The sequence below is a fragment of the Agelaius phoeniceus genome, chromosome Z, assembly GCF_051311805.1.
Source record: "Agelaius phoeniceus isolate bAgePho1 chromosome Z, bAgePho1.hap1, whole genome shotgun sequence".
NCBI lineage: Eukaryota > Metazoa > Chordata > Aves > Passeriformes > Icteridae > Agelaius > Agelaius phoeniceus.
This window is the reverse complement of record NC_135303.1, coordinates 19,427,459-19,441,871: the sequence shown is the minus strand read 5'-3', so window position 1 is coordinate 19,441,871 and position 14,413 is coordinate 19,427,459. Positions and strand designations below refer to the sequence as shown.

The following is a 14,413-nucleotide window of genomic DNA, read 5'->3' as shown; positions in this document are numbered from 1 at the left end:
AACTTTTTTTAATCTATAAGCTGTGAAAGAGAAACCTTGTGTAACAGGTGAGGTTTAAACAGAACACAGTGTAGTTAATTTTACCTGGAGATATCATAGCACAGTGGGAGATGGTTGCCTGGATGTATTGATGCTATCTCTTTGGAAATAGATCAGTGTATGTTCCAACACAAATCTTTGGGTTTTGTCTTGCTTACAGTGCAGTTGTTAATGGCTAAGATAAGTACATAATATTCACTGTCTAATGAGGCTAATGAAAATCTAACATAAAGTAAATCTCCCCCTTATATTTCTGCTGCTGCTCACTTAATACAGAAAAATGGTGCTGGGGAGACTCTTACATGCTCAAGGGGCAGCAAGATGGAATTCTGCATAGGGCACCATGTACTTGAAGCTTCTTTGGTCAGCACTAATAGTATTTCTGAAGCAGGAAGAGAGCTCCATCTTCTTGCTTTGCCATTTATTATTTCTTTTGGCATACAGCTAGAGAACCATTCAAGCGTAATCTTACTGCATTTTTGATGTCACATAACTGTAGATGGTGTTTGGGAGACTTGTATAAGTTGTTCACTGTAGTTGCAGTCACTTAGTAGTTCTCTTTGCTTGTCCAATTTTTATTGTAGGATATGAGGGGAAAGAATTTTAATTCCCATCTCTGAAAGCATTAATTTTAAAAAATAGATAATTTATTAAATATATCCTGACACAAATTTATGGTAATGACAGTAGCTTACAGCATCTGCTGTCAGGGAGCTAAACTGGCAACTATCAGCAGTCAGAATGCCAGTTTATATGCAATTCAGTGAGTTCATGCAATAGTTTATAAGCCTGAAAAATGTTAGTATCCTTTTCTGATCCGTAGCCTTCAGTGTTACTTTTACAAACAGCATGAAAACTCTGGGGCCTAGTGACAGTAGCATGGAGTGGCAATCTAGTTATTCATTTGCCTTCAAATGGGTGAACAATGTTAATCTTGGAGAAAATAATCTGTTAATTCCAAGCGAACTAAGTGGCTGTTCAAAGTCTGTTTTCTGCACATGAAGCCCTACTACAATGTACTTTCCAGCCATAAAACCGACAGTCTCCAGATTCTTGAATGAGGAAGGTAACAGAACAATGAGTTTTGAGATAGGACTGTTGGGGAAATGTGTCAGGTGGTATCTTTGTAGACAAATATGTTGCTCTCCCTTCAGTCTATTTGTGTCGGTTTTACTTGCTTTGAAAAGTAATCCTTTTGGGCTAGAAAGACTTGGTTAGTGTCAGATAGTCCCGTGAAATAACCAGTCACCAATTGTATGCGAACTTCTTAACTTCTGCTGCTCTCACAAAGTGTACTATAGGAATAGGTAGGGGAAAGAAGGTGTAAAAATCTTAAGACTTTCAACTTATTTGTTTCAAGTCATTGTTCTTTCGTCTTTTTCCTATGTTTTAGAAAGCTGTTAAGAAACTGATAACCAATCTACAGATTTTGGGTAGTAGGATGGAAGGTGATACAAGAGGAACTTCATTTTTTGGCTTCATCAGTGTTTTTTTGGGGGTGTCTTTTTTGGTTTAATACCTGCGATGAAGTTTGCAGGGGTCTTAGGATGAGGGAAGAGATGAGAATGTTGACTCCGTGTTTCAGAAGGCTGATTTATTATTATATATATTATATTAAAACTACACTAAAAGAATAGAAGAAAGGATTTCATCAGAAGGCTAGCTAAGAATAGAAAAAGAAAGAATGATAACAAAGGCTCGTGGCTCGGACTCTCTGTCCGAGCCAGCTGACTGTGATTGGCTATTAATTAGCAACAACCACATGAGACCAATCACAGATCCACCTGTTGCATTCCACAGCAGCAGATAATCATTGTTTACATTTTGTTCCTGAGGCCTCTCAGCTTCTCAGGAGAAAAAATCCTAAGGAAGGGATTTTTCAGAAAATATGTCTGTGACAAATACCTTTATAAAATTCTGTGTTAGTTGCCAGTACATGTTGGCATTTACCTCTACCTTTCTGAAGCTTGCCAGAATTAGGATTTGGAAATCTCTCTTTCTTCACCATCTCATAAACAGGATTAATTTACCTGAACACCCAATTTCTAACTCTTGTGACAGTCAGATGAATTAGGGGTTTGAAATTCTTCTTGTTCTTATTGCTTGAAAGGCAAACAGCTACAGTTCCACATTCTAAGGGGAAGAAATTTTTTTGTTAGCAGAATTGATGAATAACAGATACATAGCAAATGCATTTAAGAAATAAATCTTTTAATCCTCTTCTGTGAGCCCAGGTTTCTTATGCTCAGTTTCAACTTCTGGGTCTGAAGTTTTTGTAATTCTCTTGGGGTGATTTTACAATAATACTTTATTCCCTGATCATCTGCTTTATGCCCAGAAATGTCTGCACTATCTTTAAGATGAGGCAGTGGGCAGGACCAGAGCCTGGAAACACTGGGCATGGGCTCAGTTCAGTCTCTCTGTCCAGTGTGTTCTGGACAGTGTGGACAGGGATGTTGCTTTTCTGATTGTTCTTTTGTTGGATTAGGTTTTCAGGTTTTTTTGCTAACTTGAAGCAAGAAGGTCCTTCCCTTCCCGGAACTTCCCAGAACTTCCCTTCCCTTCCTGGAACTTCCCTTCCCATAGCCTGGAGGCTGTACCATGAATCCTCTCAGCGGCTTTTTGGTTTTTTGTTTCCTTGGACTCTTTTTGGCTTGTCTTATTTTTCCTTTTGGCCTGTCTGGGGAGCCAGCAGGACCACCCTGAACCCAAAAGCTTGGGGGACTGAACCAAAATGAGAAAGGACATTAAAATCCACCAACTTTGGCCGCTGCAAGGAGGAGACCCATGCCAGAAATTCAGCAGCTTTCCCATCTGCTCTGTTCTGGGCTGCTGTGTGATCTCCTCTTCTCCTTTCCAGAGACAAAAGGGACCAACTGCCATTTTACTCTGGGGCATGCCATCAGCCTCTGTATTTTTTTCCCTGGGCATTTTTTTGAGCTTTTTTTGCTAAGCTGTTTGGTGGGTGTCTGGGTGTGTGGAGGGTAGGTTTCTGGGAATTCATATCTAGCATTTATTCAATCCTTTTCTATGCCTTAGGGCACCCCAATGCATTTTTGTTTGTTTGTTTGTTTTTTATTTTGGTTTGTTGTTGTTGTTATTAATAAGCAGATCTTTTGAGGTTTTTTCACTTTCACTTGCTGGTATCAATTTCTCTCATTGGCAGAAGAAAAAGAAGTTATTGAAGGGCCTTTTCTCTTTAGAGGAAGTGCTCATTCCAGGGCATTTTCTCCTGAAACTGATTATCCAAAACAGAGACAGCATTGTTTACCCACACCTAGCCTCTGAATTAGGACAGATTCTTTCTGGGCAACTTTTGCTTTTCTTGCCATCCCCCTTCATGGTTGACCACTAGTGGGAATTTACTATTGCTTCACTTAGTTCATAGGACAGCCAAAGTAATTTTCACTGATATTTAAAAACAAATTCAGTTCTGCTGAGCCATCACTGTTGAATGGCACTTGCGTAATGACATACAAGTGAACAACCCAACCCTTTGGATCAGATGAACTTCTAAACTGCTTGTAAAGTAACTGCTTATTAATTTTGTAAGTAGTAGTGATACGTTATTTATAATCTTATAAAGCCATATACATCTCACAGCATCAGTTACCTTGTTAAAATAACAGATGCCTAATCTGTGGGTTTGTTTCTGTATACAAGTTATTTTGCCAATATTTTATTTTCACATGACAGGTTAAAAGGGTATAATATGTGTTCACTTCACTGCTACATTAGTGGTTAGAAGTCCTTTTGTCAGAAGGCAGTGGTAGCGTCCATCTCTGTAATTTTTATTTTTTCTCAGTGAAAATAAGGCAACATTTTGTTGTAAGCTGTCACATTCTGTTTTCATAGAAAAGATTCACTTGAGTTTTAAGACTAGGGTTTTTTTAATAGCCCTAATGGTGGCTTTATGTTTTTCACTAGCAGAGACAGTAACAAACAGACAGTAGTCTGTTTGCAATTGTCATTTGATCAGAAATTTCTGTGGAATAAACAGCCAATGCCATGGATAGTGAGTTAAATATTGTAAATATTGGAGAATATTTTTGTTGTACATTTGGTGTAAAAATACTCTCCATTTAAGCCTTCTGAAGTTAGGAAAAAAAAATGCATTTGCATAGCTTTTACTTCTGTGAGTTATATTTTCTGTTTCTAAAATTTATGCATCAGTAGTTTGAGAGTAATTTTGAAACTGTTTCCCATGCTCTAAACATACATCTAAAAGTGTAGACTGTGTGGTGCACCTGTTTTATTTCTGATGCTTTTCTCAGAGGTACATAATTGTCCAAACATTTTTTCTAAGTAAAAAGATTTTGTTTTAGATCCCTTTATCAAGTGTCTTTTTTTTTTTTCTTTTTTTTCTTTTTTTTTTTTTTATCTAGCACAGTAGGTTTCTTGGAGCAGCAACTCTGATCAGTAATGAGCAGATGATAACAAGTTAAACAGTGCCTGGTAAACAACGCAATCACAGTGGCAACAGTGCACAAGCAACATCAAAGAGCAGGGGACTTTGGTGTCCCCGTGTCAGTAGGAAACATGCCCAGGATCTCAGCTGCCAGAGTGCCTGCAATTTTTACATAGATTTTTCTATAGGTCTTGTAACCATGTCTGTTAATGCAACAGAGAATGATCCTCCCAGATTCTTTGTGGGTGGAGAAGATGGAGAAGGATTATTGGATTCAGCCAGATCTACAGATTATGAACACTTCTATGACCATGGGGAAGAAGAGGAGGAAGAGTATGACTCTGTAAGTACTGTCGGAGCACTTGTTCACTATTCTTTGTTCTCAAGCATTATTTTTGATTTCCAATTTTTTTTCAAAAATGGTTTCTAAAATTTTTTTTCAAAATATTTTTCAATATTTAATTATTTTTCAAAAATGGCATTAGCTCACATAAATCTAGTACTAAAATGGTGTTCTAAATTGAGAAATTGTTCATATTCAGATAATGATATGTCCATAATGTTTGGAAAAGAAGAATATCAGAAAATTATGTATACCTTGAACTGTGTAGTAGATGTGCTTAATTTTAGAGAATTTCAGGGCAACTGAGGTTGATGTGCATCATTTGGAAACTTGATTTGGATTCTGGGAATGAACTTCATGGTGGCATAAGCCTCTGTTGTACTTATTTGGATAGCTGGAAGCAAAAGAATTATTGGGAATTTTTCTGTGTGCTGTCAACTGCTTCAGAGTTAAGTTTTGTTTTGTTTTTGTTTTTCTTTCCTTGTCTTGATATATTGAAAGTGCATGCTAAGTTCATCTTAATTATACTTAGTTTATTTTATCTATAAAGTGTTCTGAATTGTATTTTGAGCACTGTGCTCACCGATTTTTAGCTTGCTTAAGACAAACTCTTAATGGTATTACGCATTAGTCATCATGTCATTTTTTAACTCTTTGTTGTTTGTTCCTTTTGCAACATTGCATTTTATGGAATAGATGACATTTTCACTAATTGTGAATTTGTCTAAAAGGTTTAAATGCAAGACAGCATTGCTAAAGCACTTCCCATTATTAAAAGTAACTTGGAAATGCAGAGTAGCAATGCAAAATTAGCAGCTCAGGTATCTCAATTCAGTGAGCCTATTTTTGCAAGGAAAGGTAGCTGGCTAGTTTTACAAAAAGCAGTAAGTTGATTTAAAGGATTGCTCTGTGGGTTTTTTTGTTTGTTTCCTTTATAGAGCAGAATAGGTTGGCTGTAGGTTGCCCTTAGAAATATCACTGACAGAAAAAAATTATTGAAAGTTTAATGTGAAAGTAACTATAGAGTATGCAAAAAAAGTGAAACTGTTTACACACTAAATAGTTCAGAAATCTAGAAAAGTAGTTTCTTGTTTTCTAATATTCCTTTTCATAATTCACTTGTAGTATTAGGTAATGAGAGGCTTTGTGACTGTTAATTAGACATTAAAAAATGACAAAATTGAAAAATCAATTACTAGTTAATTTCAGAGTAAGCCATAAATATGATTTTGTTCAGATCCGACACTCTTGACTTAGCCTTTGATCATGTTTGTTCCTGGTAACAATACTCAAAAAAAGGAATATAGAGCTGTTAAACAGTTTCACTCTTGAGGCATTTTTTTAGGATTTACTGTGATATGCTGTTACGCTGCATTTTGTTATTTGCTAGCAATTTACCTGATTAAAAACTAAATTAATGATAGCATATGAATTTTAAGAGAAAATACCTGCTCTAGTATTGTGCTACTAAAACCCTGTTGTGTTTCTAAAATTTAGAACCCATAAAAATTACTTTTCCCTTGCCCCTGCCTCCTTTCCAGCCACCAGAAAGACAAATTGCAGTTGGGATTTGTTCAATGGCTAAGAAATCAAAGTCCAAACCAATGAAAGAAATTCTTGAACGCCTCTCCATGTTTAAGTATATAACTGTGGTGATATTTGAAGAGGATGTTATTTTGAATGAGCCAGTAGAAAATTGGCCTTTATGCGACTGTCTCATTTCTTTTCACTCTAAAGGTAAATCTTGTAATAATACCATAAATACTTGTGCCATCTAAATTATTTAAGCTCTTTGAAAGTCCTTTTAGGTTTTTTGTCTGGCAGTTTTATTGGATTTCCTAGGAAGTGATTATTTTTTCTTCTTTACTATAATACAACTGACTTCTAAAGTCTGAGTTTATTAAATGATACTGTTTACATTGCTTGTCTGACACAATATAAGAATAGCTGTCCCACTGGTAAATATATTTGAAGCCAGTGGAAACAGTGATGTAATGCAAAGGCTCAAACTCTTTACTAGTAAACTAAATTACTGTGTCTTGTAATTTTAATTTGTTTTCTTAATAAACATTTTAGGGTTTCCACTGGACAAAGCAGTAGCTTATGCAAAACTCAGGAATCCGTTCATAATCAATGACTTGAATATGCAGTATCACATACAAGACAGGTAAATAATACTAATCACCTTTTAAAGCAAGTCATTTTTGTCAGAGACTATAACAATTTGTCGTTATTGCATAGCAACAGTTCCAATGTATTGTCCCTGCCCATGGTGGAGGGTTTGGAATCAGGTGATTTTTAACACCTCTTCTAATTCAAACCATCCCATGATTCCATGATTGTATAGTAGTTTAAATAAAATTACAGCGAATGTTACACTTTATTAACGTATGCATAGTTTCCTGGAATGTGTCTTCAGGTGTGTTTCTTTCTTTTGCTGTTTTTACATTGATGTATCTGAAGATTTACCAAGTTAGAAATTTGCTGGTACAATTTTCTAAAGCTTAGCAAATAAAAAAAGTTTAAACTCTTAAAATACATATAGGGATAGATATATATAGCAGCTGTACAAGCTCAGATAATTGTAGAATTCATGTGATTTACAGTATTTTTTTTTTCTGTAAAGATGATACTTAATAGAAGTTGGTGGTACTCAAAGGTCATGTGGTTATTGAAAACAAATTTTCTTTTGGAGCTAAGGTCATGCCTAGCAAACATTAATAAAAAGATAGTAAGCAAAATACATGAACACTGAAACCTTCTGAACAGTGAGCAGACATGCTATTTTGGATGCCTTCAGTTACTGTTCTGTATAAAGTTGAACAGTTGAAAATTTCCTTTAACAAGAAAATTGTTTTGTGCAAATGTCTGTTGCACTGCCAGATAGAAAAGGAATGGCATTGCAAAGTGCATTTTTATTGATGTTGAAGAGATCACTGCAAAGGTACAGCTGTATCAGTGACCTTTAAAGCATTATATTGGTAAATAGAGTATTATATATGTAACCTTACCCTGTGTGATTTGAAAAAAAAAAAAAAGTGGGTTTTTTTTTCTCCTCCTTGATTGTAAAATGCAAATATTTGCAGGATTTGCTGGCTCATTTCTTCATGTTCTTTTCTTTAGAAGAGAAGTCTATGGTATTCTTAAAGCTGAAGGAATTTTACTTCCTCGCTATGCAGTCCTGAACCGTGATCCAAACAATCCTCAAGGTAAAAAGAACAGAGAAAAATTAGCATCTCACTGTTTCCACTGAAGAACAGTATGGACATAGTGGAAAGCTAAATCTCTACTGCCTAGACAATTCATTTTTGTGGTTTGATTTCCACACCAGCATTTAAAGTGTTGTTGTGGACTGACCTTACTGGCTGTGGGGTGCAGTATGTGAAAAAAAAAAAAAAAGAGGTTGAGGCTGTGTCAGCACTGCTCAGCATTAACAAAAACATCAAGATTTTTGTCACAAGTTCAAGACATAGCACCATACCAACTGCTGTCAAGAAAATTAACTCCACCCCAGCCAAAGGCGTTACAAATATGCAACTGAGAAGTATGATTCTGACACCATACATCTTACAGACATCATAGAATAACTAGAATATAGGGCCTCCTTACTCAAACTGAGCTTCTAATATGTCCCTGAACAGAGCAGCATTCAGGATATTATATTAACCACAATTATTATTAATTTTCCTTTGGAAAGTAATATTGACAGAAACAAGTCAGTCTATTGAATTCTTCCCCTTCTGAGTATAAGCAGCCATGTATTTGAAATCTGTTCTACATATATCTGCAGATGCTGTACTATGAATATAAATTGGAATCTATTTTTTGTGTACCTGCAAAAAAACCTGAACATTTTCTACTAAAATGAAAACTTTAAGCAACAGTAAGAGATTGCAATGACAGGTCAAGAGAATTTTGCATTTAAATGTTATTTTTCCATGTGATCTATGGAAAAAAGGATGCATTTATGCTTCAAAAGGGAAATTAAAGCTGCTGCTTGCAGTGAACCAATATTGAATACCAGATTCCTGATTGCTGATACCAGAGGACCTAATTTTATGTTCAGGGTGCATTTATCACACAGTGTGAGACAGTTCTAACTCTATGGAAGATGGCTGTGGCATCTGACACCACGCTGTGTATATAATTCACCTGCCAGCTCCCTGATATTTCAGGAAAGGGCACTGGAAAAAAGAAGACAAATAGCACTTCCCTCTCTTCAAAACACTTCAAATATACCATCTTATGCACCTTATGCACCTGCAGGAGACAAGTTCCTATCTGACACTGAGGAAATCAACAGTAATTCCAGAACATAGTATTTAAATAACATAATATAGACATGGTACAGCAAAAATATACTGCATGTGATCATCAGTCATTGTGCAGTCAGTAAAAATCAGAGAAACAAAGATATAATAGAATATTATTTTTTCAAACTGCAAATTAATGTAGATCTCTTAATAATTGTATGCCATTAGTATACTGTTACAGCTCTATTCTTTGCACTGTTCTTCAGAATGCAACTTGATTGAAGGAGAAGATCATGTGGAAGTGAATGGAGAAATTTTCCAGAAGCCCTTTGTAGAAAAGCCAGTTAGTGCTGAGGACCACAATGTTTACATTTATTATCCAACATCTGCTGGGGGTGGAAGCCAGAGGCTCTTTCGAAAGGTGAAATTATGGTACTAAAGCTATTGAAAAGTTTTAAGTGTCTAATAGGATTGCAGAGTAATTCTGTCATGTCCTACTTGCTTAGGAATGGTGGCGGATCAGAGAAATTTCAGGAGAACATATAGATTGAATGAAGACATATGTTTCTTGCAGTAGATGGTTAGCTACTGCAGATTTTTAGCACACACCATTAATAATGTACTTCTAGACTCTTATAAAAATCTTTTGGCAATGGTCAAAAGTTTGCTTCATTTGGTACATAAAGTGTTTTCTTAGTACAAGCGTGTTATTTTAGGTGGTTTCAAAGTTTCTCAAGCAGTATTCTTTGAGTTTTTTAATGGAAAAATACACCTTTCAGATTGGCAGCAGAAGCAGTGTTTATTCTCCTGAAAGCAGTGTGAGGAAAACAGGCTCCTATATTTATGAGGAATTCATGCCTACAGATGGAACTGATGTGAAGGTATGACAACGGTGCATTCTTATTTATATTAGGAACAATCAAGTGCTCAAAGAGCTTGTCAGTTTTAAATCTTGGTCAAAGATTAATTTTAATTGAGTTTTACTACAGTTCATAAGTAAAAAACGCAATTCTGATTCTAGCTAAACATGGTACTTGTAATGTAGAGTAGCTATGTTTGCATTGTTAGAATCAAGTGCTGGAGGCTTGCTACCCGATATATTGTCTTTCTTTTTTCGTGTTGTATTAGTGCCAGAGCAGCATCTTCTTTCCCATGCTAACAGGTTCTGCCTAGATAATTTATCTGAAGTTTTAAGGTTACAAAGAAATCTGACTGAAGTAGATCTTAGAATGCTAATTAATAAGCAAAAGTTACATGCTAAAATTTTATGGAGTCAAAGAAAATAACCTTTGTGGATCTTATCTATAATAATTTTCACTCTTTCATTTAGGTTCTTAACAGAGGTATTAGGTACCATGAGAGAATGCTAAAACCGAGCAATAACAAAGTAGGTGTTAAACCAGCCATCTGTGAAGATTACTTCCTTTCCCTTTGTGTTAATTTTGGCTATTTTAAGCCCATTTCAAAATATGTGAAACCAATGTTTTACAATATACATAAGAGATCTCCATATTTAAACAAAAAATTGCAAGTGTAGAGAGTGGGAGGTCTAATCCAAAAAGTCCTTTTATTAACTGCAGTCAGCTTCTTGGTATCACTTGGTGGTGCATGAGGGGAATACTCTTTCCATGTTCTCAGAAAAATGCCCTGGTGTACTCTTCTGAAGGTTATTCTGTGCAACACTTTGCGCAGAAGTTTATATGTGTTTACAGATGTTTGTGTAAGAGCTTTACAAACTTTCCACAAAGATTCTTGCAACAAGAAATGATGCAAATGGCTTGAGGATTAGGGACTATTTTGGCTAGTTGAAGTGTAGTCATCAAGCAGCAGTGCTCTTTTAATACTCCAAATAAGTAATGGATTTTTTAACAAGACTATCAATATTATATTAGGCAGTTTCACTTAACTTACCCTCTTGCCTGAATTCACTGAATTAGCAGTATTGGCACTCATCTGCTTTAGCTGAATACTTTTTTAATCAATGCTTGGAGTTTGTTTTTTAATTAAAAAAACTGTAGCCTATTTTTGAGAGCTGCTGACAAATCTCTTCCAACATATGCCCCAAACCCTTCAGTGAGCATCAAAACTGCAGTAGAAAGATAACACAATTTTTCTGTCAAGCTCTTGGCTGGAGTTATTCTCTTAATTTAAAAAGTATGTTTACATTTTAGACAGGATGGAACAAAGCAAGGATCTGCCCAGCTTTTAAGATTGTCATCTTAAGACTGTCATCTTAAAGCTGGGCAGATCCTTGCTTTGTTTCGTCCTATCTAAAATGTAAATATACTTTTTAAATTAAGATAATAACTTAATCCTGCGGCCAGATTACTGAAAGTAAACTGAAATAATTTTCAAATTAACCTGTTCTCCAGGTTCTGCAGATGTTTTGGAGAAGAAACCATTTACATCTTTGTACCAACATAACTGAGAAATTAATTTTTATTAATTGAGTTTTTATAATTACTCTTTTTCTTGTTTTATCCCAGGCTGTCAGTAAATGATGTGTGCTCTCTGAAGGCAGAGAATGCCACTGAGGAAGATACTTTAGTGTGACCTTTTCAATGATGGAAGCAGCTAGTATCTTTTGATGTTGTTGTCACGTTTGAGTTATTTGCATACATTTTGCAAATTTATGCAACATCATTTCAATACACTGGATCAAGAGCTCCTGTTTTTCAATACAGGTGTACACAGTAGGTCCAGACTATGCTCATGCTGAGGCCCGGAAGTCTCCAGCTCTGGATGGCAAAGTAGAACGAGATAGCGAAGGAAAAGAAGTGAGATACCCAGTCATCCTGAATGCAAGAGAGAAGTTAATTGCTTGGAAAGTATGCCTTGCCTTTAAAGTAAGCTGATTGCTTTCCTATCTGATCAAACATTTAGTGTTAATTAATTGCTTGTTACATGAAACTTCTGTAGGGGTTTAGGGCATGAGCCAGCAGTGGTAATTAGTGCAGAACTCCTAGGAAGGTGGAAAGTTAAACTTCTATATGACATCTTTTTTTTAATCAAGAAGGATTTTTCCTTTAATGAATGTATTGAAAAGTTCTGGATAAGTTGCTCGTGTTGCATTAGTTCCCTGAATTTACATGTTGCTATTGTGTTTTGCTAGCCCACAGTGTTTGTGTATAATATTTTCACATGTTTTGATACTAGTTTCTAAGTTAGCAAAACACACTTCCAATAAAGTTTTTGTAACTTCTGTTGCATAGTATTTTCATCGGGTACAGATTCATTGTTAATTTGGTACTTCCATGGTTAAGTAAGCAAGCTTACTTGAATAAATTGGTATTAATTTGATAGTTTTGATTTTTATATCACTTTAAGATTGCTGTATAGTTACAAGGATTCTTTCATTCAAAACATCATTTAGTGTCTTAGCCTCCTTTCACCTGTTTTATAAGAAGGCTTTCAGTCTGTCTCCTTTAGCTGAATGTGCCTGTGATGGCATTCTGTAGGGTGTGGACCTCTATCAGCGAAGTGGGCTTTGAGATCTTAAAAAGTAATCTGTTGAAATAGCTTCTAGTATTCTCTACTAATGATGTCAATCGTATGTTAATGTTGTTAATGTCAAAACTATCTTGTGAAATTTTAACAAAAATGGTTTTTCAATTTTTTTTTGTAATTTCTTGCCTGCCATCCTTAAAAACCATATGTAGTGGGAAACCACTGTCAGAAAGGGGGACTTGTGGGCCCATGGTTGCTGTGAGTCTTGAAGTTTGTGCTCCTGTATACTTGACCTTCAATACTAATACTACTAGGAATATGCAGGAAGGATAAAATCAAGTTGGAGATAAAAAGTTAAAAACAGGAAGATGTTTGCATGATGTGGGTGAACCTAACATGGAACTCACATAAGGTAGTAAGTGTAAAGTGTGACGACACGTTTTGGTCATGTTTTCAGATGAATACCTGGTTAAAATATAAAATTTGTGTAGAATAAGCAATCCTAAATCACTTGAACTTTTATTCTTTAAAACAGCAAACAGTTTGTGGTTTTGATTTGCTACGTGCTAATGGACAGTCCTATGTCTGTGATGTGAATGGCTTCAGTTTTGTGAAAAACTCCATGAAATACTATGATGATTGTGCTAAAATACTGGGGTAAGAGTTTCCTGATTTGTTTCAGATTTGCTTATTAACCTCCTTGCATATTATTGTAGTTTACGTACTGTCAAATTTCTTATTATTTTTGTTTACTTATTACTATGAGTTATTTCTTATTACTATTAATATTATTTCTCATTACTATTAATTATGAATTATTTATTTAAAATTAAATATCACATTAAAAGTCACTAACTTAAACAATTAAAAAATCCTTAAAGAGAATCCTAAGTCAATAAAAAAATACTAACTAAATTCCTTATTCCTAAAATTATTCCAAACACCTGAGTTTTTAAAAGTGCTTACAACTAACTGAATAAGTATTTTGAAATCAAGATTAAGTTCTTAAAGGTAGCTGAGATCTTTTCAAGTAGTGAAGTGCTGCTGGATGGTTGTGACTGCTGGTATTTAATGTGTCCAAATTGCTGTACATTGTCCTTAATCTGAAGCTGGTGTGTACTTGTATGTTTGTGGATTTCATACTTGTAAAACCAGACTAAAATAGAATCATGGCATCTTCTATCATACCATCTTGTCTCTCCCACTGAAGGCAAAAAAAAGTATAATGAGGGATCATATAGAATTGGATATGGAACTCTATGCCAAGGAAATGTTGTCTTCAAAGTAGGCTAAGCACATTGTGACTGGCTTTATAGTAAGATTGCACTGATGAGAGATGGCATGAATTTTGCATGATCTAATGGTCTGGAATTTTGTTATGTTAAGGAATTTGCAAATTTTTTCAAGGTTTTTAGCAATTACATTTTGGCTTATTCTACTTTAAGACTTTTTTTTCCTGTCTGTGTTACTGCTTCTTACGTAGCTATTAGTCTGAAGTTCAGTGTAGCTTGATGAAACATTTATGAAACAGAACATTATATGTACCATCCTTCTTGAGGTGGAGACTGCATTGTCATTTTATAGTTACAATGAGAGACTGTACCTATTTTTCCAGTTTTGTCACAGAAACTACTGGTAGAAAATAGCAGTTAACTCTTTGATGAGAATGGTTTGGTGATTATTAGGCACTTTTAGTTAGGCAGCAAAGCCAATTGTCTGCATATATAAATAGACAAGAGTAATTCCTATCCGAGGAACTCTTTTAGGAACTGGAGCTCAAAAGCTGAAGTTTGTTACAAATACAGGGCCAGTAGTCTAATGCTCCTGTAGCAGTTGTAATAGCTCAAAATTAAGTGGTGTTTGTTATGCAATTAAAAGAAAAATATGTACAGTTATACATTCATGGCTGCTAGTATTCTAAAA

General features: G+C 35.2%; 1 protein-coding gene across 23 annotated transcripts in view; it reads left to right on the top strand.

Moving 5' to 3' along the window:
- Positions 1–14,413, top strand: part of PPIP5K2 (diphosphoinositol pentakisphosphate kinase 2) — a 50,000-nt gene that overhangs the window by 7,554 nt on the left and 28,033 nt on the right. For 17 of the 23 annotated variants that reach the window (XR_013180145.1, XM_077172099.1, XM_077172096.1 and 14 more), the window contains exons 2-9: positions 4,425–4,790; positions 6,332–6,527; positions 6,867–6,957; positions 7,914–7,999; positions 9,310–9,464; positions 9,823–9,924; positions 11,728–11,889; positions 13,026–13,147. Coding sequence is in view for 22 of the 23 variants with exons in the window: in XM_077172099.1 (XP_077028214.1) it covers positions 4,647–4,790; positions 6,332–6,527; positions 6,867–6,957; positions 7,914–7,999; positions 9,310–9,464; positions 9,823–9,924; positions 11,728–11,889; positions 13,026–13,147 (1,058 nt within the window). In the remaining variant the exon portion in view is untranslated. Of the gene's footprint in view, positions 1–4,424; positions 4,791–6,331; positions 6,528–6,866; positions 6,958–7,913; positions 8,000–9,309; positions 9,476–9,822; positions 9,925–11,727; positions 11,890–13,025; positions 13,148–14,413 lie in introns of those variants that run through there. The other 6 variants (XM_077172100.1, XM_077172097.1, XM_077172095.1 and 3 more) reach the window with 3 other exon arrangements.